We start from the raw sequence: 22,942 nt of genomic DNA on the forward strand, positions 1-22,942 counted from the left end.
TTTTCTGGTCGCTTAGCTGGGGAAAGCAGGCTCTTCTTGGGGCTTTTTGTGTGTGCTCACTGGCATTACCAGGTTGTTGGCTTCTCCTTCACCCAGAACAGGGAACGTGAGGCAGAAAGAAAATTCAGGGATTTCACTACTGTGTCATCCTTAAGATTCTGCAGTCTCTGGCTTGCCTGTCCTTTGTCTACCTTTCAGAACCTTTTTTGTCTGTTTTATATATGAAGTCCAGTGTGTTTATCTGTACTTATCAGGAGGAATTCTTTCTCAGTTTCTTTTTAAATTATTTTAAATAACAGATACTTATCATTTTTTTGTTTTGTTTATACCATGATGGTGCTACTTCTGAGATAACTTCAGAAAGTTCAAATATATCAACCCTTAAAGCCCAGCTGATTTTTTAAACTCTTCTAAGATGTTTTAATCTCTTATTTCACTGAGTCACTTTATAGTTTTATCTTGAAATATTATGAGCTTCCATTACTAGATAATAAAATGTCATGAAAACAAACCTTCTTATTTATCGCCTAGTTGGAAAAGCTTGTGGATTTGAGTATACGTAGAACAAAACCAAAAACATTGTTCACCTGTGCAGTTGCAGCAATGTGTGTGACTTACAGTTTATTCATGAGAGTGGTATGATATACCTAGAATATGTGCTAAATTACCCCTTTTTTTTTCTCAGCTGGAGCCGAGATGGTCATAAACTCGTGAGTGCTTCCACTGATAACATAGTGTCACAGTGGGATGTTCTTTCAGGCGACTGTGACCAGAGGTTTCGATTCCCTTCACCCATCTTAAAAGTCCAATATCATCCACGAGATCAGTATGTTTAAGCGATTTCTCTCCTGGGGTGGGGTCTGATTCTATATGGATTAGCTCTGGGCTCATGATAATTTTAGTTTATGGTTTTAGAAGGCAAATACACATCTCTTCAAACCTTCTACATAAAATATTATCTTTCCATCTAGGTTGGCTCTACTGAATACATTTCTTTCTTTCTTTTTTTTTCTTTTTCTTTTTTTTTTTTTTGAGACAGGGTCCTGCTCTGTCACCCAGGCTGGAGTGCAGTGACGCGATCTTGGCTCACGCAACCTCTACCTCCTGGGTTCGAGATTCTCCTGCCTCAGCCTCTCAAGTAGCTGGGACTGCAGGCATGTGCCACCATGCCTGGCTAATTTTTGTATTTTTAGTAGAGATGGAGTTTCCCCATGTTGGCCAGGTTGGTCTCGAACTCTACTTACCTCGTGATCTGTCCACCTCAGCCTCCCAAAGTGCTGGGATTACAGGCATGAGCCACTGCACCTGGCCCTGAATACATTTTTTTAATTTTAATTTTAATATTTTTGAGATGGAGTCTCGTTGCAACACCCTGGCTGGAGTGCAATGGCGCAGTCTCAGCTTACTGCACCCTTCTCCTCCTGTTTTCAAGCGATTCTCCTGCCTCGGCCTCCCAAGTAGCTGGGATTACAGGTGCAGGCACCACATCCGGCTAAGTTTTTGTATTTTTAGTAGAGATGGGGTTTCACCATGTTGGCCAGGCTGGTCTTGAACTCCTGACCTCAAGTGATCTGCCCGCCTTAGCCTCCCCAAAGTGCTGGGATTACAGGCGTGAGCCACTGCACCTGGCCTCTTACTTTTTTTTTAGTGATCATGTTTTATTAAGACTAATTTTACTCAGAATTTTCCCTGTTATTAGACCTGTGGATTTTATGCTTTTTCACTGTTTCAAATTTGCCTGGGCCAGGAGAGTTGATGAGGGTATGGACAGGGATCAGGGAAAAGGACAGGGAATCAGCTTGCTGATACCAAAGCAACAGCCAATGTACTGTTCGTATTTTTAAACAGGAACAAGGTTCTCGTGTGTCCCATGAAATCTGCTCCTGTCATGTTGACCCTTTCAGATTCCAAACATGTTGTTCTGCCGGTGGACGATGACTCCGATTTGAACGTTGTGGCATCTTTTGATAGGCGAGGGGAATATATTTATACGGGAAACGCAAAAGGCAAGGTAAGCCTAAAAGCCAGCAAATCAGGCATCTTGTACACTGGCTCATTTAACGTTTACTTGTTTTGTTTCTTTTGAAAATTGTTTTTATTCTTGGACTAAGCACAGCTCCTTTCTGCAGCAAATGTAGTCTAGTTTTCTTCTATCTCTTAAAAATAATTTTTGTTCTTTGGATTTAGAGTGATAGAGATTATTTGACCTAGAAAAGCATGGAAGGACCTTTACTGGATGCTAGTAATGAAGGGCCATTATGAAATTATAAAATTTCAATGTCATGTTATCAACTGGACAAAATGTCTTAATATCTGGTTTTATAAAAGATTGTATAATTCAGGCCAGCTTAACTTATAGTACTGAGACTTATTCTTCTTTTTCCTTCTTGTTAAACTTCTGACCTTGCCTTTTGGAATGTGTAGGCCCTTTTCTCTGGAATACATTGTAGAAGGTATTTCTTCTGTGGAATAAGAAGTCAGGTTAGGTGACTTTTTAAAGATTCTTTTCATGCTTAGAATAGTTCCACTGGGCATCTTGATTTATTTTTATTTTTATTTTTTGACTAGGGCACATGGGTTAGTATAATTTCATGGCTATTTTAGAAAGACAATTTTTGCTTTTTTCTTTGAGATGGAGTCTCACTCTGTTGCCTAGGCTGGAGTGCAGTGCGTGATCTTGGCTCACCGCAACCTCCATCTCCTGGGTTCAAGCGAATCTCCTGCCTCAGCCTCTTGAGTAGCTGGAATTACTCCTGACCTCAAGTGATCCGCCCACCTCAGCCTCCCAAAGTGCCGTGATTATAGGTGTGAGCCACTGCACCCAGCCTTAGATAGGCAATTTTTTTTTTTTTTTTTTTTTTTTTTTTTTTTAAGACTGAGTTTCGCTCTTGTTGCCCAGGCTGGAGTGCAGTGGCACGATCTCAGTTCACTACAACCTCTGCCTCCCGGGTTCAAGCAATTCTCCTGCCTCAGCCTCCCAAGTAGCTGGGATTACAGGCATTCACCACCACGCCTGGCTAATTTTGTATTTTTAGTAGAGACGGGGTCTCTCCATGTTCATCAGGCTGGTCTTGAACTCCCAACCTCAGGTGATCCACTTGCCTCAGCCTCCTAAGTGCAGGGATTATAGGTGTGAGCCACCGCACCCAGCCTAGAAAGGTGATTTTTAAGAAATTGTGATAAAATACACAACAGCATAAATTTTACCATTTCAGCCATATTTAACTATACAGTTCAGTGGTAATTAATGTACATTCACTCTACTGTGCAATGATCACCATCTTTAGAAATCTTTTCATCTTGTAAAACTGGAATTCTGTACCTATTGAATCATAATTTCCCATTCCCTGCTCTCCGCCAGCCCCTAGAAACACCCTTTGACTTTCTCTATGAATTTGACTACTCCAGGTACCTCATATAAGGGGAATCATATAGTATTTGCCCTTTTGTGACTGGCTTATTTCACTTAGTTTAATGTCCTCAAGCTTCATCCATGTATGTAGCATGTGTCAGAATCTTCCTTCTCCTTTTCAAGGCTCAATAATACTCCATTTTATGTATATACCACTTTTGTTTGTATGGCTTATCTGTGGATACTTGGGTTGCTTCTATATTTTGGTTATTGTGAATAATGCTAAACATCATATTTTAAGAATAGATTGGCCAGGCGCGGTGGTGAATGCCTGTAATCCCAGCACTTTGGGAGGCCAAGGTGGGTGGATCACCTGAGGTTGGGAGTTCGAGACCAGCCTGACCAACATGGAGAAACCCTGTCTCTACTAAAAATACAAAATTAGCCGGGCGTGATGGCACATGCCTGTAATCCCAGCTACTCAGGAGGCTGAGGCAGGAGAATCGCTTGAACTCAGGAGGCAGAGGTTGCAGTGAGCCGAGATCATACCATTGCACTCCAGCCTGGGCAACAAGAGCGAAACTCTGTCTCAAAAAAAAAAAAAGAATAGATTAAGACCTTGTCTTATTTAAGGAGGCAAAACAGCAATGCCAGTTAATCAGGTTAAATATATGGGAATAGAGATATTTGCATTTTTACCCAGTCTTTATGCAGTATTAGAAACAAGCCAAATCTAATTATTGTTAGTTATCGGAACACTTACTTTTTTCCCTCCTGCTTTAAACTTTAGATTTTGGTCCTAAAAACAGATTCTCAGGATCTTGTTGCTTCCTTCAGAGTAACAACTGGAACAAGCAATACTACGGCCATTAAGTCAATTGAGTTTGCCCGGAAGGGGAGGTGAGTGAGATCTTACCTTTTAAGGGACAGTTCTAAGAGTGAATAGAATGCAAAAATACGTGGAGATTTGCAGTTTTCATGTATGTTATACTTAAACATTTTTAAAAAATGTACTTAAGGTTTTTAGAAACTTAAAATATCTGGTTTTTGAGTTCATAACATTTCCTGCAGTAGTTACATCTTCCTTATCTGGAGGTTATCAGGCAGTTACTTTACAGAAAAATAAGTAAGTGGTCAGTGCTTAAAACCAAAATGCCTGGCGTATAGTAAGCACTGGGTATATATTAACTGTTATTATCATCAGAACTGATGTCATCAAATTCACATTGTAACTGAATACAGCCTATTTACCCTTTTAATTTTGGATGTTATTCTGGTAAGTTTGGTTACCTAATTAGAAGTCATAGAATATATCAACAGAAATAGGAAATAGGTTGTCAGTAAGAGGTAATAGTCCTCCTATTTTGTTTAGGAACACCCATACATGACTTAGAACAGGGGTCCCCAACCCCTGGGCCACACAGACCAGTATTGGCCTGTTAGGAACCGTGCTGCACAGCTGGAGGTGAGCATTACCACCTGAGCTCTGCCTCCTGTCACATCAGCAGCAGCATTAGATTCTCATAGGAGCATGAACCCTGTTTTGAACTGCACATGTGAGGGATCTAGGTTGTACACTCCTTATGAGAATCTAATGCCTGATGATCTGAGGTGGAACAGTTTCATCCCGAAACCATAACCTTCCCGCCAGCCTGGTCTGTGGAAAAATTGTCTTCCACAAAACCAGTCCCTGGTGCCAAAAACGTTGGGAACAGCTGACTTAGAGGATATTAATGTTCAAAATTCTCTTGAATTAAGAAAAGGTTATAGTCAGTGAAGTCTGTAAGAAAGTGATGAAATAACTAATATTTTATACAGATTTCTAAAATATTCAATGTCACTACAGTAAAAATGACATTTTAAAATGACATATTTAGTTTATTACCTCATTTAAAAAAATATGTGTAAAACAGGCCAGAGAAATGAAGTATTTATATCCATTTCACTGTAAACTTGTGAATTTAGGAAGCTGATTTCATTAGAGAGGTCTTGGAACTTAATTAATACTGACAGTTTGTATATTTTGGGTTCAGGGATACACAGGAAGTATAAAACATATTCCCACTTCAAATTGTATTTTGGCTTGGGAGATGACAAGTAGATATATAAATATTCTAGTCTATTACTTTGATTTTTCCTCAATTCTTCCTTAGTTTATTAGTCATTTTGTAGTACTAAGGAACAGATTTCTGACCTCTGGTGTTGATATTTTTATCCTTCCCGTAGTTGCTTTTTAATTAACACAGCAGATCGAATAATCAGAGTTTATGACGGCAGAGAAATCTTAACATGTGGAAGAGATGGAGAGCCTGAACCTATGCAGAAATTGCAGGATTTGGTGAATAGGTACGTATCACAACCTAGAAGAATATGTGATCATTCATGACCTGGGCTTGAGTTCCAGCTCTCCTTGGTACTTTCCTTGTCCTTTAGGACCCCATGGAAGAAATGTTGTTTCTCTGGGGATGGGGAATACATCGTGGCAGGTTCTGCCCGGCAGCATGCCCTGTACATCTGGGAGAAGAGCATTGGCAACCTGGTGAAGATTCTCCATGGGACGAGAGGAGAACTCCTCTTGGATGTAGCTGTGAGTACATTAGGACATTGCTTTTGTTAGTCACATAATCCAAAAAATCTGAAATCTGTTCTTAACAACCTGTTTTTCTTTCCTTCGCTAAAATTTAGTGGCATCCTGTTCGACCCATCATAGCATCCATTTCCAGTGGAGTGGTATCTATCTGGGCACAGAATCAAGTAGTAAGTATTCTATTTTACTTGCTTTGAAACTAGATAACCCTTCTTTTTATCAAAGAACTTTATACATAGGAAGCTAAAAATTACGTTTTTATTTTCTTTTGCATATGATTCTCGCAACCTAAATTACATAGGTTCAGTGCATCTAGTTGCACTTTATTTTGGTGGGAAGGTCTTGGTCCCAAGTTGGTTTTCTGGCTCTTTTCAGGGAGAAACTCTAGTGAACTTTCTGTTGCATTTTTCTATTATTTATTTGAGATAACATTTTTCTTTTGCTTTTCTTACTTTCAGCTCAGTTTCTGTTTTACATCTTAATTTTACTTTGAACACCTTTAAATTATGTTTGTAATCAGTGTACTTACAAGAAGATTTAACATTTTACCTCTAAATTCCTAAAATGAGCAAAGAAGGCAGTGATTCAAAAGAGCTACAGTTAATAACTTAGAATGTTTAAGATAGAAAATACCTAAGCTAGTAAAACTTACAGATACCCATTTTTTTCTTGTCTGCCAAATTTAATCTAAGAATTGTGAATTCCTTTCATGCTCAGATCTTTCATTTTATCATTACTGTGTAGATTACAGATTATTGCTTTCACATATGGTTAAGTAGTATATTTTGTTGTATAGGAAAACTGGAGTGCATTTGCACCAGACTTCAAAGAATTGGATGAAAATGTAGAATACGAAGAAAGGGAATCAGAGTTTGATATTGAAGATGAAGATAAGAGTGAGCCTGAGCAGACAGGTAATATTTCTCAATTGCAGACAGGATTTCCTAAAGGGAAAATGATTGCTTTACTTAATATTCTTCATCTGTGTTGTAAATTTATTTTAGCACTTCATCTAAAATGTCGCCTCTCCACCCCACACCTTTTTATTTTCTTGAGACAGAATTTCGCTCTTGTCACCCAGGCTGGATGCAATGGTGTGATCTTGGCTCACTGCAACCTCTGCCTCCTGGGTTCAAGTGATTCTCTTGCCTCAGCCTCCTGAGTAGCTGGGATTACAGGTGCCTGCCACCACTCCTGGCGAATTTTTTGTATTTTTAGTAGAGATGGGGTTTCCCCATGTTAGCCAGGCTGATCTGGAACTCCTGACCTCAGGTGTTCCACCCACCTTGGCCTCCCAAAGTGCTGGCATTACAGACATGAGCCACTGTGCCTGTCCTGTGAACCACTGTGCCTGGCCTTCTTTTTTCTTTAAGTTTACACAGTCTCCACAGTATGGAGAGCCTTAATTTATAAGATGTTAACTGAGGGCTTATATGGGTATTACCAGGGCTCAAGCAGCTCTCTTAACATATCATTGTGTATTTCCTGATTAATTGCAGATGACTAAGTGAGGACATACATGCAGCACCTAGCAAAGAACTCACCATGCTAAGAGTGCTCAGCTTTTCCCGTGTATTCTGTCACTCCTTTGTCAGTAAGAGAAGGGTCAAGAACCTGGGCTCTGAAGTCTGACTGCCTTGGGCAAAATACCACTTAAACTGAATTTCCTCATCTGTAAAATAGGGACAATAATAGTACCTGCTTTTTAGGGTTGTGGGGAGTAAGTGAAATAATTCATGTAAAGCACTTAGTATATGCCTAGGCCATAATAAGCACTAAGATGTTAATCTCCATTATGATTATGACTGTGATTTTATCTCTTCTGAATTTCTAGATAGCTCCTTGAGAATAAAGATTTGACTTTTTATCCCCATGGTGTCTAACACAGGGCTTTATAACATAGTAAGGTTTGTGCGGGTGAATGCTTAGGATGCCCAGTTGGCACTGTCAGTGAGTAATTAATGCCACAGATTATTGACCCCCGAGATACTTGATAGTGCCAGGAATCAGGATTGGGAATGAGGTTGATTGTTTAGTTTCAAAGTGCTGGTCCTCACTTGTGATATTAGATAACTTGCATGCCTAATGTGTTTTAGGAGGACCTCCAGGGAAGCAGAATGTTGTAGATTATAGGGTTACATTCTGTCAAACCTTCCCAGATTTCCACATAAATTGTTCCTCCTTCCCATATCCTGAGCATGTTACACATGCCATTACTGTATTAAATTGAAACTGTCTCTCTGTCTCCCCAGTTAGACTATGAACCTTTTACTGAAGAGCTGTTCCCAACTTTTTCTGGGTCATTGCACTATTTTCAGTGCCTAGGATAGGGTGGAAATTCAGCACATATTTGTTAAATGATTAAGTGAACTGTTTGGTTTTCCTCCTTTGTTTCTCTGGAATTTCAGCTTATGAAAACCTTGAAGCTGCAAATAAAAAGCAGTTTTTCACTTCTTCTCAAACATCTCCTGTGTTTCTGTCCTGCAGGGGCTGATGCTGCAGAAGATGAGGAAGTGGATGTCACCAGCGTGGACCCTATCGCTGCCTTCTGTAGCAGGTGAGCCGGCCCGGAAGACTGGGCACCTTGGCTACTGCTGCTCCTGGTCTCTGGGGGAGTACTCCGCAGTTTCTCTGGCTATCCCTTCAGTCCCGTCTGCTTATTAGCTAAAAGAGATAACTCGTTTGGTGTACAAGAAATCCAATGTAGCCTTTCTTCTCTAGTCCTATTTTCCTTTCACTTCTCCCCGATAGAGAATTTTAAGGAACCAAAATAATTCATTTATCCTGTTTATTTTTATCACCAATTTTATCAGTTACATTGTTTGATTCCCTTTTATTCATCTTAGCTTTCTTAAAGTTCTAGATCCATACCTGTTGCTTATGCTTAATATAGGTGATAGAGGAAGGGCTCATGGTTTAAGCAACTGTCTCCTCTTTTTTCCAATCCCTTGTCTGATCCTGCTCCAAATAGTGATGAAGAGCTGGAAGATTCAAAGGCTCTATTGTATTTACCCATTGCCCCTGAGGTAGAAGACCCAGAAGAAAATCCTTACGGCCCCCCACCGGATGCAGTCCAAACCTCCTTGATGGATGAAGGGGCTAGTTCAGAGAAGAAGAGGCAGTCCTCAGCAGATGGGTCCCAGCCACCTAAGAAGAAACCCAAAACAACCAATATAGAACTTCAAGGAGTACCAAATGATGGTAAGAGGCTGCATCTTCTCCCTCTGGCCTGGCAGACGCCACTCTCTACTCCCCAGCGCAACCTGGTAATTTCTTGTTTGAGCGATTTCACCTTAGAGGAATTTTCCCATGAGTCTATTTTATAGTGTTTTACAACTTTATAATGATTGCATCTGTGTTCACTTCTCTCTTAAAATGGAGAAATTCTGCCCTTCAGTACTTTGCCTAAGATGTGCACTTTAATTCTTCTGACAGCCGGCTCAGAGTTTATTATACCATTCTTCTTTTAAATGTTTCCCCATAGAATGGTTTTATTAGATGTAAAATACCAGTTAGACTTGGACAATCATCCATCATCCTTCCTGCCACCTTTTACAGTCTGACTTGGGAAGCCTTTATTATCATGTCTTGGGATAAGTAGGGATGGATGGGTGTGTGTGTTTACTACTGAGCATCCTTCTTCCTCTTTTATTTTATTTATTTATTTATTTATTTATTTATTTATTTATTTATTTTTTGAGACAGGGTCTCGCTCTGTTGCCCAGGCTGCAGTGCAGTGGTGTGATCTTGGTTCACTGCAACCTCCGCCTCCTGGGTTCAATCAATTCTCCTGCCTCAGCCTCCTGAGTAGCTGGTACTACAGGCATGCCCCACCACGCCTGGCTAATTTTCATATTTTTAGTAGAGATGGGGTTTTGCCGTGTTGGCCAGGCTGGTCTGGAACTCCGGACCTCAAGTGATCCGCCTGCCTGAGCCTCCCTAAGTGCTGGGATTACAGGCGTGAACCACTGCGCCCGGCCTTTCCTCTTCTCTTTTAGCTAACGGCCGATCACATTTTGCAACTACATATTTTCCTGATGCTATTGATTTCTGTGTCTACTCTGTTTCAGACACTGGTATATGTACCATTGCTGACTTTTACATCAACCCTGCAAGTTGTTTTACCTGCTTTTTAAAGGAGAAAATTTAGGCTGAGGTTATGTGTAAGAGGTTCTGTAAACTTGCCTAAAGTCTCACAGGAAGTGGTGGGGTCAGGATTCTCATTCTAGTCTCTCTATTCCAAAGCCCATTCTCTTCCTGCTCTCACATGCCTCTCTGTGTATGTGTGTGTGCATCTGTGTGTGTTCCTTCTTCTGGCTTGGTTTGATAGAATTACTGCATCTTTCAGGTACTTGTTCAATTTAGAGTTACCGTGGCTTGGCATGAACATACAAGCCAGGGGTGTCCAATCTTTGACTTCCCTGGGCCACATTGGAAGAATAATTGTCTTGGGCCACATATAAAATACACTAACAGTAATGATATCTGATGAGATTTTTAAAAATTGCAAAAAAACTCATAATGTTTTAAGAAAATTTATGAATTTATGTTGGGCCACATTCAAAGCTGTCCTGGGCCGCCTGTAGCCTGTGGGCCACAGATTGGACAAGCTTGATATAAGCCATGTGTGCCTTTTGGCCAAGCAACTATCTCTCATTTAATGACCACTGTTTTATAGTTATAGAAATAAGACAGTCTTTTCTCTTTATAATTATTAATTGATCCGGGACACAAAGCAACATTCTTTGCTCAACAAAGTTGTAGTTGGGATAATGAGACTGGTGTCATTTGGATTCCTTTCCATGCCTATCTGTCCTACAGAAGTCCATCCACTACTGGGTGTGAAGGGGGATGGCAAATCCAAGAAGAAGCAAGCAGGCCGGCCTAAAGGATCAAAAGGTAAAGAGAAAGATTCTCCATTTAAACCGAAACTCTACAAAGGGGACAGAGGTTTACCTCTGGAAGGATCAGCGAAGGGTAAAGTGCAGGCGGAACTCAGCCAGCCCTTGACAGGTAAGGACACATTGGGAGCATTGTCTGGCTTGCTTCGTGGCCTTGCTTTGTATAGCCCTTGACTTCATTTAACTGCAACATTTTTCCCCCTCCCTTCTCTCCTTTTTCCCAGCAGCAGATAATTTCTGAATTTTAAGCTGCTGCTAAGGGCAGGCTAAACCAGATTTGGCTTAATTCAGTGGCTCTTAACCTTGGGTCTGTAAATAGTTTTCAATAAATCTACATTCCCCTGGTATTATATGCAAAATATTATGTGAATATTTTTCTGGGGAAGATGTCCATAGCTTTCATCAGATTCCTGTAGGAATTCATGACCCAAAGAAGGGTAAGAACCTCTGGTTTAATTCATTTCTTCATCCGTATTTGCTCTTAGGTTTTTTGTTTGTTTTGTCTCAAAGAGCCAGACAAGTAGCCAGAAGTACAAGCTTGTTTTATATAGTCCTTGACTGGTTCACTGTAGCATCTTTTCTCTCCCTCTTCAAATTGTTCAAATCCCACAGGTAGTGCTTTCTCTCTCTTAGTAGTCCAGAAGCAATAATGAAATTGTTAGTAGTACCGTCGTGTTAAGGAAGAAGATGGGGTTTGTTTTGGTTTTTGATTTTTTTCCAATATCTGAAAACAGGAGGAGATGATCAAAAAGACAGAAACTACAGTATCTGTGTAGTTTCTTAACACCTAAGCCTTTTGATGCATAATGTTTGAGTTTTCTCACTTTTATATTACTGAGGGATTTTTATTGGGGGACAGAAAACAATTTCTGTTTCTTACCAAATACTTGTGAGCCTAGGCTAATTGGTCTCTTGTTTAGAAAATGTTAATCAAATTAGAATCCATTTCTGTGTAAACATTGGGCTTTGGAAATTGTTTTTTTTGCTTTAGTTAATACAGTATTCTCAATTTTTCTGTGGCTAGTTTGGTAGACTCAAAGGTAGGATTGATAACGTATCAGTGGTTGTATTCAGGCTCCCCCCGACTTTAAAATTTTAATCTAAATGTGTGGACTAGAGTGCAAAACAGAATTCTTTGTTTAATTTATAACTTACATCATTTAATCATTGTCTGTAAACATGAATTCTCTTACAGAGAAGCTGAAATAGACAGTTACTCATCATTTTGAGTATTCCACCTCGAGTTTACTAGATTTAGACTTTAGTTTTTGATAGCCCAACTCCATACCACTGAGTACCAATATTTTTTTCCCAACAACATTTATGGTGGTGCACTGACGGTTACCACGTCCACATTCAACCCACCTAAGGCTGTGTTTGTGTATATATACATATAATGCAGTGTGTGTGCGTGTGTATATATATATATTTTGTTTTTGTTTTTGTTTTTTTTTGAGATGGAGTTTCACTCTTGTCCCCAGGCTGAATTGCAGTGGTGCAATCTCAGCTCACTGCAAACCTCTGCCTCCTGGTTCAAGTGATTCTCTTGCCTAGCTTCCCGAGTAGCTGGGATTACAGGCGTGCGCCACCATGCTCGGCCAATTTTGTATTTTTTTAGTAGAGACGGGGTTTCACTATGTTGGTCAGGCTGATCTTGAACTCCTGACATCAAGTGATCTACCCGCCTCGTCTTCCCAGAGTACTGGGATTACAGGTGTGAGCTATCACTCCCGGCATGTTTGTATATATTGTAAAGTAGCCTGGAGCAGTCGTGGGCATGACCAACAAAGATTGCAGATTGACTAGATGTAAATAAAAACAATCCTTCCAAACCCACTTCTTGCACACACTGATGCCACTACAGAAGAAACGCAATTTAAAGTTTAAATAGATTTCCCTGGCCTGGAGAGCTAAAATATTTTAAGGGTGATTTAAAATGTGGCCAAACATAATCAATTAAAACACTTTAGGACATAATCTCCTAGCTTCTTAAAACCTGTCTATCCCTAATCATGTGCTTTTCAAAAGGAAATTATGGTAAATAAGGCTCATGCCTGTAATTCTAGCACTTTGGGAGGTTGAGGCAGGAGGATTTCTTGAGCCCAGGAGTTCAAGACCAGCCTGGGCAACATGGTGAGACCCCATCTCTGTAAAAGCCAACCAAACAAACAAGAAAAAACCTTGAGCTGGGTGCATATAATCCCAGCACTTTGAGAGGCCAAGACAGGAGGATTGCTTGAGCCCAGGAGTTTGAGACCAGCCTGGGAAACAAAATAATCAAAAAATTAGCCAGGCGTGGTGGTGCACACCTGTGGCCCACCTGGTAACATAGGAAGCTGAGGCAGGAGGATCGCTTGAGCCCAGGAGTTTGATATTGCAGTGAGCTATGAGCCTGGGCAACAGAGTGAGACCGTGTCTCAGACAAAAATAAAACCAGCCAGGTGCAATGGCTCATGCCTGTAATCCCAGCACTTTGGGAGGCTGAGGCAGTCAGATTGCTTGAGCCCAGAAATTCGAGAGAAGCCTGGGCAACATATTGAGACCCTGTCTCTACAAAAGAAAAAAATAATTAAAAAAAACCCCCAAAAACCTCAAAGGGGCGTTGAGGTATAGTTCCAAGACTTCCACAGAAGGATTACATCTGGCTTTATTGACCAGCTGCAGAGTGGTTTGGATCTTTGTGAAGGCTGAAAATTTTGGGGAGAGTGATGAAATTGGATATCACAGATAATTCCATCAAAAGTCTGTTTTAGGGCAACCTATCATGTTTTTATATGGGATTGTTTGGGTGAGGGTAGGGCTTTATCCAGTAACCTGGTCGTCTTGGAGGGCTCTGAGCAAGCTAAGTCAGACTAGTACCTGCTGCTGATTTGCATATGGCCCATCAAGACCACTCAGGGAAACTCTGGCATTTGGATCTCATATTCTTCCACACCTTGGAGATTTTCAATAAAAGCCAGTATATAGTCATTGTAGATTTTCCACCAGGTATTAAGAAAGGAAACCTGATGCAAAACTTCTGAGGCCAAACCATCTTCAAAAATCACTCCGGTCTGAGGGTTGTATATGTAGATTCAAGGTTTTGGCCCCCTGCCCCATGGACAATTTCTGCATTTGAGCCAAATCATTCGAAGGCAGGATTATAGTTGTAGGCTGTGTTACTACCCAAGTTAGATGAATGACAACTGTTTGTTAATATCTGTAGTTGACCAGTTATTGCAGAAACTGTTCCATAAACTGATTAGCCCTAACAAAGCTACCATAGTCTGTTGTCTATTGCAACAGGAAAATATGCATTTCAAGGGAAAATTGGCAGACAGACCACTATAGAGATAATCTGGCCATCTGGAATCTGGGGCTATAGAAAATTCTTTCCTGTCAAACAGCTTGTCAGTGTTGGCTAGCACTAGAGGGCCCACGTTGATGTGGACATTTTTCTGTGTGAGTGAGGACCCAAAGTGAAGCTTGGTGAGGGTAACCCTGAGCTTGGGACTTTTTGGAAGGACCAGGCTAACATACTCTGCACTATCTATCAAATGCTTCTTAGTTACTTTAAATACTCTCCAGAGGACAGTCCTGAGACCAGAAACTTGAGATGTGAGCAGAATCACCAGTTTCCTAGTTGTCTGTGATTGCTCAAGGATTGCCCAAGAGCTAGGGCTCCTTGGCAGTAAAAACATCAGTAGTAAAGTGGGACAAAGGTGTGGTCGGTTACATACATGTTCTAAAGGCCTCATGGGATGGTAGACATGAAGGGGTTGGTGCACACCTGGGTCTGCTGGAGATGGCAAGGGCCAAAGTGAGCAGAAGCGACATTTCTGGGAGTGGACAGGCACCATGCAGATTTCCTTGTCTTGGGCTGCACTACACCACTGCCCTGGTGCTAGCCCATCACCCTAGGGCTCTGAACCACCTCCAAGTCACTTACTGAATCTATGATTTTTTTTTTTTTAATGCTTGATAGTTTTGTTTTCTTTTTTTTTTCTCTCTTTGTTTTTCTCTCCCCTCCCTCCCTCCTTTCCTTCTTTTCCTTCCTTTCCTTGTGAAGACTAATTTATGAATTCCTGCTAGAATCAGCGTAGTCTTTCTCACTCTGTGGGATGTTATTAACTAACTAAAGTAGGGTTTGAAATCATGATCCAGTGTTCTCTTAGGCCAACCTAGATTGGGCTGCTACTGGAAAGTACCAATAATAGCTGGTCATTTTGAGCTGAATTTTCCTACCTATTACATTCCTGGAGATTTCCTTTATGTTGCAGCTAAATAATATGTTTCCTTGGGGGCAGCGTCAGGTCTTTAAATTGGCTGGAGTCCTCTGTATTGCTATTTCTGTGTATCTTATCTTGCTCATAGTACTGCTTGCTCTGGTTTTGATTTGTTGCCTGATGCCTCAACAAGCTTTTGTTTTGTTTGACTTTTATTTATTTATTTTGTCTATTCAGAAAAACAAGGACGGTATAGAAACATGAGCTGCCCTCAGCTAACCAGTATAAGGTAGCTCATTAGTCATCTTGAGTGCCCATTACTAATGCTGTTGATTAGTGATCAAGCCACTTTCTCCTATTATGATTTAGGTTTAAAATGGCAATGTTGTATTCATGTTTAAACGATTACAACCAAATTGGTCAGGGTACCTGTGGGAATAGTTGGTGGAAATTGCCTTAAAGTGGTAAGGCATGATATTGAGTCTTGTGGAGTGGATTTTTCTATCTCAGGAGGTTTTTTAAAAATCAGTGCGGCTGGGCACAGTGGCTCACGCTTGTAATCCCAGCACTTTGGGAGTCCAAGGCGGGCGGATCACTTGAGGACAGGAGTTCAAGACCAGCCTGGCCAACATGGTGAAACCCTGTCTCTACTAAAAATACAAAACAATTAGCCAGGCATGGTGGTGGGCGCCTATAATCCCAGCTACTTAGGAGGTTGAAGCAGGAGAATCGTTTGAACCCAGGAGGCGGAGGTTGCAGTGAGCCGAGATCACGCCATTGCAATCCAGCCTGGGCAACAGAGTGAAACTCTGTCTAAAAAAATAAAAATAAATAAATAAAAAATCAATGCAAAGAATTCATTGTGATTTATGTTGAGAGAGATCTGAAAAACCATTGCTAAGTAAGCTTTTAATCTGACTGAACTATGAAAAGTTTAAATTTGATTTTTAACAGCATGACATTCAGTAGAAAGTTTGTATCTCATTGTAACTTCAGTCTGTTCTCAGGCACATGTGAATATATTTTTATTGCCAGTTTTCATTTGTGCAGGAACTTCAAAAATCAAAGTTATATAAATGGGTACTTTTCTTTCATAATTTGGGCAATTATTTTTTAACCATTTTACCTTCAAGTGGCATGCTCTCTGCCATTCCAAATGATACCTGGGAGGATTTTCTTCACCTTCTTCTCTTTTTACACTTCCGAGTTAATATTTCACAGAGCTCATTTAAGGATGTCTCTCAGAGGTTGAGCAGCTTCTATGGAATAATCAGGGAAGTGTTCATTTCATTTTACTATTCAGGGTATTATTTATCGATCATTGTTGGTGTGTAGCAATGTGGACAGTAGCTCTCACGAACATTTCACCATATTTGGGATTCTAAGGTGATAGGTATGTCACTTAAGGAACTGTGGTGCTGGGAAAAGGGTTTCTTGCTCACTTGTTAATCATTTAGTGACTAATCGATCTTTAAATATATGAAGGGTTGAAAGGTGTGGTACCCTAAAATTTCTTCTCCTCTCCTCATTGCACTTTTTGGAATGTTAAACATTATTTGTTAGCACCTTAGAGCATGGATAGCAGCTTAGAAAAAATAGAACTCTGATCATTTTGCTTTTCCCCCCACCCTTTGTGACAGTACCGAGGAAAGTATTGGGGTGGGGGTTTTGGATTTGGATTGTTTTTTGTTCAATAAAGAGTAATTGGGAGTTGGAGTTGGTTATGACTTTTCTTAAAAAGAGGAATTTCTTGGTCCACGTGTGCTTGTAATGCATCACCCAGCATTCAGTATTTCTGTTCTTACAAGTAACTGGTCTAAATTGAAGCTAAAAGAAATCTTTTTGTGTCTAATCTCTTTAGCAGGAGGAGCAATCTCAGAACTATTATGAAGACCTTCGAAGTTCTTCATTCTTTCCCACTTTGCCATCATGTGGCCTCTGGACACTGTGGTCAGTCATTTGAAAATTGACTTTAATTTAAAACAAAGGCCTGTGCCTCCCACCCAGGAGGTGGGAGGGTGAATTTTATGTTTAAATGAAGAAGTGAATTATGGAAGAAGAGTATACGACCTTCCCTTCCCTTTCAAGCATAAGTCCAAATAGACTCTCAGGAATGAAGATTTGTGAAGACATCAGATAGGGATTTTGACTCATTTAAACTTTGATGCTTAGTTATGTTGCTGGAGAAAAGATACCTATGTTTTGCTCATCTAACTTTATTGTACTCAGCATCATTTTGACATGTCATTTCCTATCTCCCATTTGCCTTCTGTCCTCAATGCATGTCTTTGAGTGACTTCTTATCTGAAATTTTGCTACTGGTATCCTAGGAAAGCTTTTGTTGTATACTCTCATTTTAAACTTCTCCTCTCCCCAGATACCTCCTGTATTTCCATATTGTGTGCAAAGGATGGGCAGAAAAGAAAGTGCTTGAAAGATTTCAAATTTTTAGAAAGGGAACAATGAAGGCCCTCTCTTCCTCCCATACCACGTTTTGCTCAAGAAGCTGGGCTGTAACAATTCAGGGTTTTCCCTTGTTTTCCTCTCATTGCATGTTTCCCTCCAATATTGGTTCCTTGTTATTAATCATGGTTTTTGAAGATAGCTAGTTTTATCCTTCTCCAGCAAAGAATCATCAATAGTTTATATTGCTTTACCTGTGCTGGCTTCCAGAGATGGAAACAAACCCAGGTGTCTCTCAACAAGCTACTTTTTTACTGGGGTAGGGGAATCTATGCAAGGAGTAAAGTAAAACCATCCAGAATCAAAGCAGCAACCACATAGTTCAAATCAAAGATCAAGGTGAATTTTTTGTATTACTGCCTGTGGAAATCTATCCTCATCAGTCATTGCATTTTTCCCTGCCTGTACCTGTGCTCCTTTTTCTTACTGTGTTTTCAGTCACTTCCTTTCTGTGAAAGGTTGCTTAGCTTTTTTTTTTGACATTTGTTGTTCTTTATATAAAAATAGCAGATTGGTTAGATGTGTACATTTGGTGTTTGAAATTCCCTGAAAATCCCATTAGGAAACCAGGTGTGAAAAGGGCTCAGTAGCTTCTCTGAGTGGTGTTTTTAGCTGACTGGAAGTGCTTAACCTGGATCATCTTTTTTTTTCAGTATTTTAAAAGGAGAATTTAAATACTGTGCTTACTGTGAAATATATCAGTTGGTGAGCCAGGCGCGGTGGGTCACGCCTGTAATCCCAGCACTTTGGGAGGCCAAGGCCAGGAGTTCAAGACCAGCCTGGCCAACATGGTGAAAGCCTCTATCTATTAAAAGACAAAAATTAGCTGGGCGTGGTGGCGCATGCCTGTAATCCCAGCTGTACCAGAGGCTGAGTCAGAATCACTTGAACTTGGGAGGTAGAGGTTGCAGTGAGTGGAGATTGCACCACTGCCCTCCAGCCTAGGTGACAGAATGAGACTCTATCTCAAAAAAAAAAAAAAAAAAAAAAAAAGATATCAGTTGGTGGATGCTCCTATAGGTAGCCAAATACATTGATTACCTGTTAGATTTTAGGATAGAAATCAAAGTAGAGCACGTCAGCAAGAGCCTCTTTGTCTCACTCCACCATTTAGAACCGGTATATTCAGTAGGAAGAAAGAGCTCTCCCTGAGTCAGTTGCAAAACGTCTATATTTTTAGATGCCGCTACTTTTTTCTTAAGTACTCATTTTGAGACTGTCATGAGTTAGACCAGTGGTTGAGATTAGTAGATGGCTCACTAGACATGTTTTTGTTTTGCAGACATTATATCCATTCCAGTCCTCTGTGCTGTACACTGCAGCAGTGTGCAAACTATGGGACTTAGAGGGTTTCTGCCATCCTTCCATGTGTGAGGTAGCTTGGTTTCCTCTGCCTGTGCACTTGGATGTTTGTGCTATGTCCACCTCCTAAACTGGCTACTGAGAAAATCATCTTCAGCCCTGTCAGATTGTCTCTGGCAGTAGCTCCTAATAATTATTTATGTTTTTGGAATTTTTTTTTCAACTTTTAAAAAACCTTCTATCCATTTCAATTTGAATTATTTGATTTGTACAATATATGTATATTCTCTTCTTCCTTTTTGTCATTCCTGCCCTGCCACCCCCAAAATTTTGTTTTTAAAAATATTCTGGGCTGGGCGCGGTGGCTCACACCTGTAATCCCAGCACTTGGGGAGGCTGAGGCGGGTGGATCATCTGAGGTCAGGTGTTCGAGACCAGCCTGGTCAACATGGTGAAACCCCGTCTCTACTAAAAATACAAAAATTAGCTGGGCGTGGTGGCGGGCGCCTGTAATCCCAGCTACTCGGGAGGCTGAGGCAGGAGAATTGCTTGAATCCAGGAGGCAGAGGTTGCATTGAGCTGAGATTGTGCCACTACACTCCAGCCTGGGTGACAGAGCAAGACTCCATCTCAAAAAAAAAAAAAAAAACCTGTAGTTTTGTACAAGATGAGACTTAGCCTTGGGTACTTCTTGCTGAAGCTTTAATGCTTTGTAAATAAAATCGGATGTTTATTAAAGAACAGGTGTAGATGTTTATTTGTAAACACTGCTCACTTCTGGAACTCTCTGGCCACTTTGCTTTAGTACAAAGGAAAATGTGATTTCCTGTGTTGATACTAGATCTTTCGGTGTGGAAAGATAGATCTGGAAGGGGTAGGGACTGGACAGGTAGTCTAGATTTCTGCCCCTAGATGAGATTGTAAATAAATGATGCAAGTGGAAAAGTTGTTGATCAAAAAGATCATCTAGGAATGATCTGTCTTCCAATTATTTAACTCGGTATAGTTTTGTAATTACTCTGAAGAGGCCGTAGGGCTAGGCATTCTGGAGGTTACAAAAATGCATGCTAGGAAGTTCCTGCCTTCCAAGGATCTTTCTTCAGGTCTAAGTAAGTACGGTTAAATTCTTATCAGCCTTTTTTTTTTTTTGAATGAAGTAGCTTTAAAATTTATTAAATGCTCATTGTCTCCTAAAGATAAGATGTTTCACAAAGTCTATGTCTTTGATTTTAATGTCAAATTTGGGGTCTACTTACTAATCTTTTATGTGATTGAGAACTCCATCTTTGACATCATAGCTGTTTCATAGCAACCTTGACCTAAGTGAATAATGAGCTCTATTCTGTAGGGTAAAGGGAGTAGGCCAAGAGTCAGGGAGTATCATGCATCTTCTCACTCAAAATATATCTTCAGTGTCCTTGGGAAGGAAGAGTGCCTAAAAGGGGGAGAGGAGCTGCCTTTAACATAACCTTAAACATTCCGATTTGAAAAGGTCATCTTGGCCCTTGTCTTTATGAATTTCCATTTCTATTTAAAATTCCTTACACATTGAACAGTGTTTCACACTTTACAAAGTGTTCTCACGTACAGTATATCATTTGATGCTCTAAGTGACCTTCCTCAGATAGGCAAGGAGGTCTTAAGTTACAAAGGAGGAAACAGAAATTCAGGAAGGGTAAGTTACTTGCCTCCTAGTCCAGAGTTCTTAATCCTTTTTATAGGAGGTTTAGGAATATTAAAATAATTCAAGTTAATCTTCCTTTTTTTAGACTTTAGTATTTGTTTTATTTGGTGACATTTAACTGGGGCTTTTGAAACCCTTAATTTAGATACTAGTTTATAGAGGGGAAGGGGAAAGGTGAGGAAGAGCGTAACTTCACTATGCATTTGAGGTAATTTGGAAATTTACTTCAGTTTCTGAAGTCTTTTCTTCTTTGTCTTCCCAAGAGGTGGATTTAAAGTCATTAAGAGAACACGAAAACGACCAGCGCAGTGGCTCACGCCTGTAATCCCAGCACTTTGGGGGGCTGAGGTGGGTGAATTGCTTGAGCCCAGGAGTTGGAGACAAGCCTCGACAACATGGTGAAACCCCGTATCTACAAAAAATAGAAAAATTAGCCAGGTGTGATAGCCTGCACCTGTAGTCCCAGCTACCTAGGAGGCTGAGGTGGCAGGATCACTTGAGCCTAGGAGGTTGAGGCTGCAGTGAGCTGGGATCATGTCACTGCACTCCAGCCTGGGTTGACAGAGGCCCTGCCTCAAAAAAAAAAAAAAAAAAAAAAGCATGAAGACTGGTAAGGTGGTGGTTTTATTAACAACGATAAATAGTAAAGCAACACCATTGTGATTTTTTTCCTGCCTTGTGGCCTCACCTGTTTATAAGGACTGGACTTTTATTTATTAAGTTGTGTTGTTTTATTGACAACACATGCATCATATCTTTTGACTTTGAAGGATATCTCATGTCAAAGGAATCAAGTTATGATTTGTAGAGGATTCAGCTGGCATAACTTGTGGGTGCTGGCTGAGGGTGGCAAAATGCCTACCGAGACATGAAGGTTTTGGCCACTAGTTTTGTCCTTGGGAGCCTGGGGTTGGCCTTCTACCTGCCTTTGGTGGTGACTACACCTAAAACACTGGCCATCCCTGAGAAGCTGCAAGAAGCTGTGGGGAAGGTTATCATCAATGCCACAACCTGTACTGTCACCTGTGGCCTTGGCTATAAGGAGGAGACCGTCTGTGAGGTGGGCCCTGATGGAGTGAGAAGGAAATGTCAGACTCAGCGCTTAGAATGTCTGACCAACTGGATCTGTGGGATGCTCCATTTCACCATTCTCATTGGCAAGGAATTTGAGCTTAGCTGTCTGAGTTCAGACATCCTGGAGATTGGACAGGAAGCTTTCCGGTTCACCTGGAGACTTGCTCGAGGTATCATCTCCACTGACGATGAGGTCTTCAAACCCTTCCGAGCCAATTCCCACTTTGTGAAGTTTAAATATGCTCAGGAGTATGACTCTGGGACATACCGATGTGATGTGCAGCTGTTAAAAAACTTGAGACTTGTCAAGAGGCTCTATTTTGGGCTGAGGGTCCTTCCTCCTAACTTGGTGAACCTGAATTTCCATCAGTCACTTACTGAGGATCAGAAGTTAATAGATGAGGGATTGGAAGTTAATCTGGACAGCTACTCCAAGCCTCACCACCCAAAGTGGAAAAAGAAGGTGGCGTCAGCCTTGGGAATAGGAATTGCCAGTGGAGTGGTTGGTGGCGTGTTGGTGAGGATTGTCCTCTGTGTGCTGAGGGGGGGCCTGCAGCAGTGACAGCCTTGAGAACTTAACAGTTTTGCTCCTGAAGGACTGGCTGCCCAGGAAGCCAAGCTAGCTTTTTAGGGGAGTGTTCCAGCTGCTGGTAGTGGATCAGCTTAGAGGGAAGGCTCCCACAGCCAAAAGAATGAGTGGGAGAAATGGAGGGGACAACCTCCTGGGAGCTATGGGCAGTAATCTAACTTCCTTATGTCCCATGGATCTCTTCCTGATATTCCCTGCCCATTGGGTACCCAGGAAACTGTAAGCATTGGCCTTTGTTCCTGGGAAGGGTTCTAAGAAGCTTGCATTCATTTTCTACCCTTTATAACTTGGATGCCTCCCCACCTCCATTTCCCCTCTTCTGAGCTGTGTATTCATGTAGAGGGATGTATTCAGCCTTTCTAATGAACACTTTTTTTCGATAAAAGTAATTCACAGTAGCTGTATGGAGACCTAACTTTTTCTTTTCTGCTCTTTAGTTTCTTGTATTTGTTTAAATTGTCCCATAATCAGTCTGGCTTCATTTTCCTCAGGTTTCTTAGAATAGACATTAAACCAATTGTCTGCTTTTGGGGGCGGAGGGTGCAGTGCTGAAGCCTATGGCAGGGGTTGTTAGTAATGACATCCAACTCAGGTGTGTAACAGTCACTAAATCTTAACAAATTACCTGTTCTGCCCAGGTAAATCCCCTGTTTGGTATTAAATTGAATTTCTTGGCAAAACACTAGATCCTTCACCTGGTAGGTTTCCTCTTATCATTCAGACAGCACCTTGGCTCGCCTCCACTCCAGTCCTTTTAGCTCTTTCAGTGCCCTGAAGCTTGTATT

At 40.9% G+C, this 22,942-nt stretch overlaps 2 protein-coding genes across 3 annotated transcripts in view; both read left to right on the forward strand.

Moving 5' to 3' along the window:
• The window catches only part of RBBP5 (RB binding protein 5, histone lysine methyltransferase complex subunit), a 36,601-nt gene extending 17,050 nt beyond the window's left edge, over positions 1-19,551 (forward strand). The window contains exons 4-14 of one of the 2 annotated variants that reach the window (XM_003273164.4): positions 686-826; positions 1,849-2,011; positions 4,143-4,252; positions 5,579-5,698; positions 5,786-5,939; positions 6,038-6,109; positions 6,736-6,853; positions 8,427-8,496; positions 8,911-9,140; positions 10,761-10,952; positions 16,907-19,551. In XM_003273164.4, coding sequence (XP_003273212.1) covers positions 686-826; positions 1,849-2,011; positions 4,143-4,252; positions 5,579-5,698; positions 5,786-5,939; positions 6,038-6,109; positions 6,736-6,853; positions 8,427-8,496; positions 8,911-9,140; positions 10,761-10,952; positions 16,907-16,935 — 1,399 coding nt within the window. In that variant the 3' untranslated portion in view covers positions 16,936-19,551. The remainder of the gene's footprint in view (positions 1-685; positions 827-1,848; positions 2,012-4,142; positions 4,253-5,578; positions 5,699-5,785; positions 5,940-6,037; positions 6,110-6,735; positions 6,854-8,426; positions 8,497-8,910; positions 9,141-10,760; positions 10,953-16,906) is intronic. The other variant, XM_003273165.4, reaches the window with a different exon arrangement.
• A 1,541-nt stretch (positions 19,552-21,092) lies between these two features.
• On the forward strand, positions 21,093-22,555 carry TMEM81 (transmembrane protein 81). The gene has a single exon (XM_003273163.4). It carries the CDS (start codon positions 21,363-21,365, stop codon positions 22,128-22,130), a length of 768 nt encoding a protein of 255 aa, XP_003273211.1. The 5' UTR covers positions 21,093-21,362; the 3' UTR covers positions 22,131-22,555.
• Positions 22,556-22,942: the final 387 nt, after the last annotated feature.

Source organism: Nomascus leucogenys, chromosome 5 (genome assembly GCF_006542625.1).
Source record: "Nomascus leucogenys isolate Asia chromosome 5, Asia_NLE_v1, whole genome shotgun sequence".
NCBI lineage: Eukaryota > Metazoa > Chordata > Mammalia > Primates > Hylobatidae > Nomascus > Nomascus leucogenys.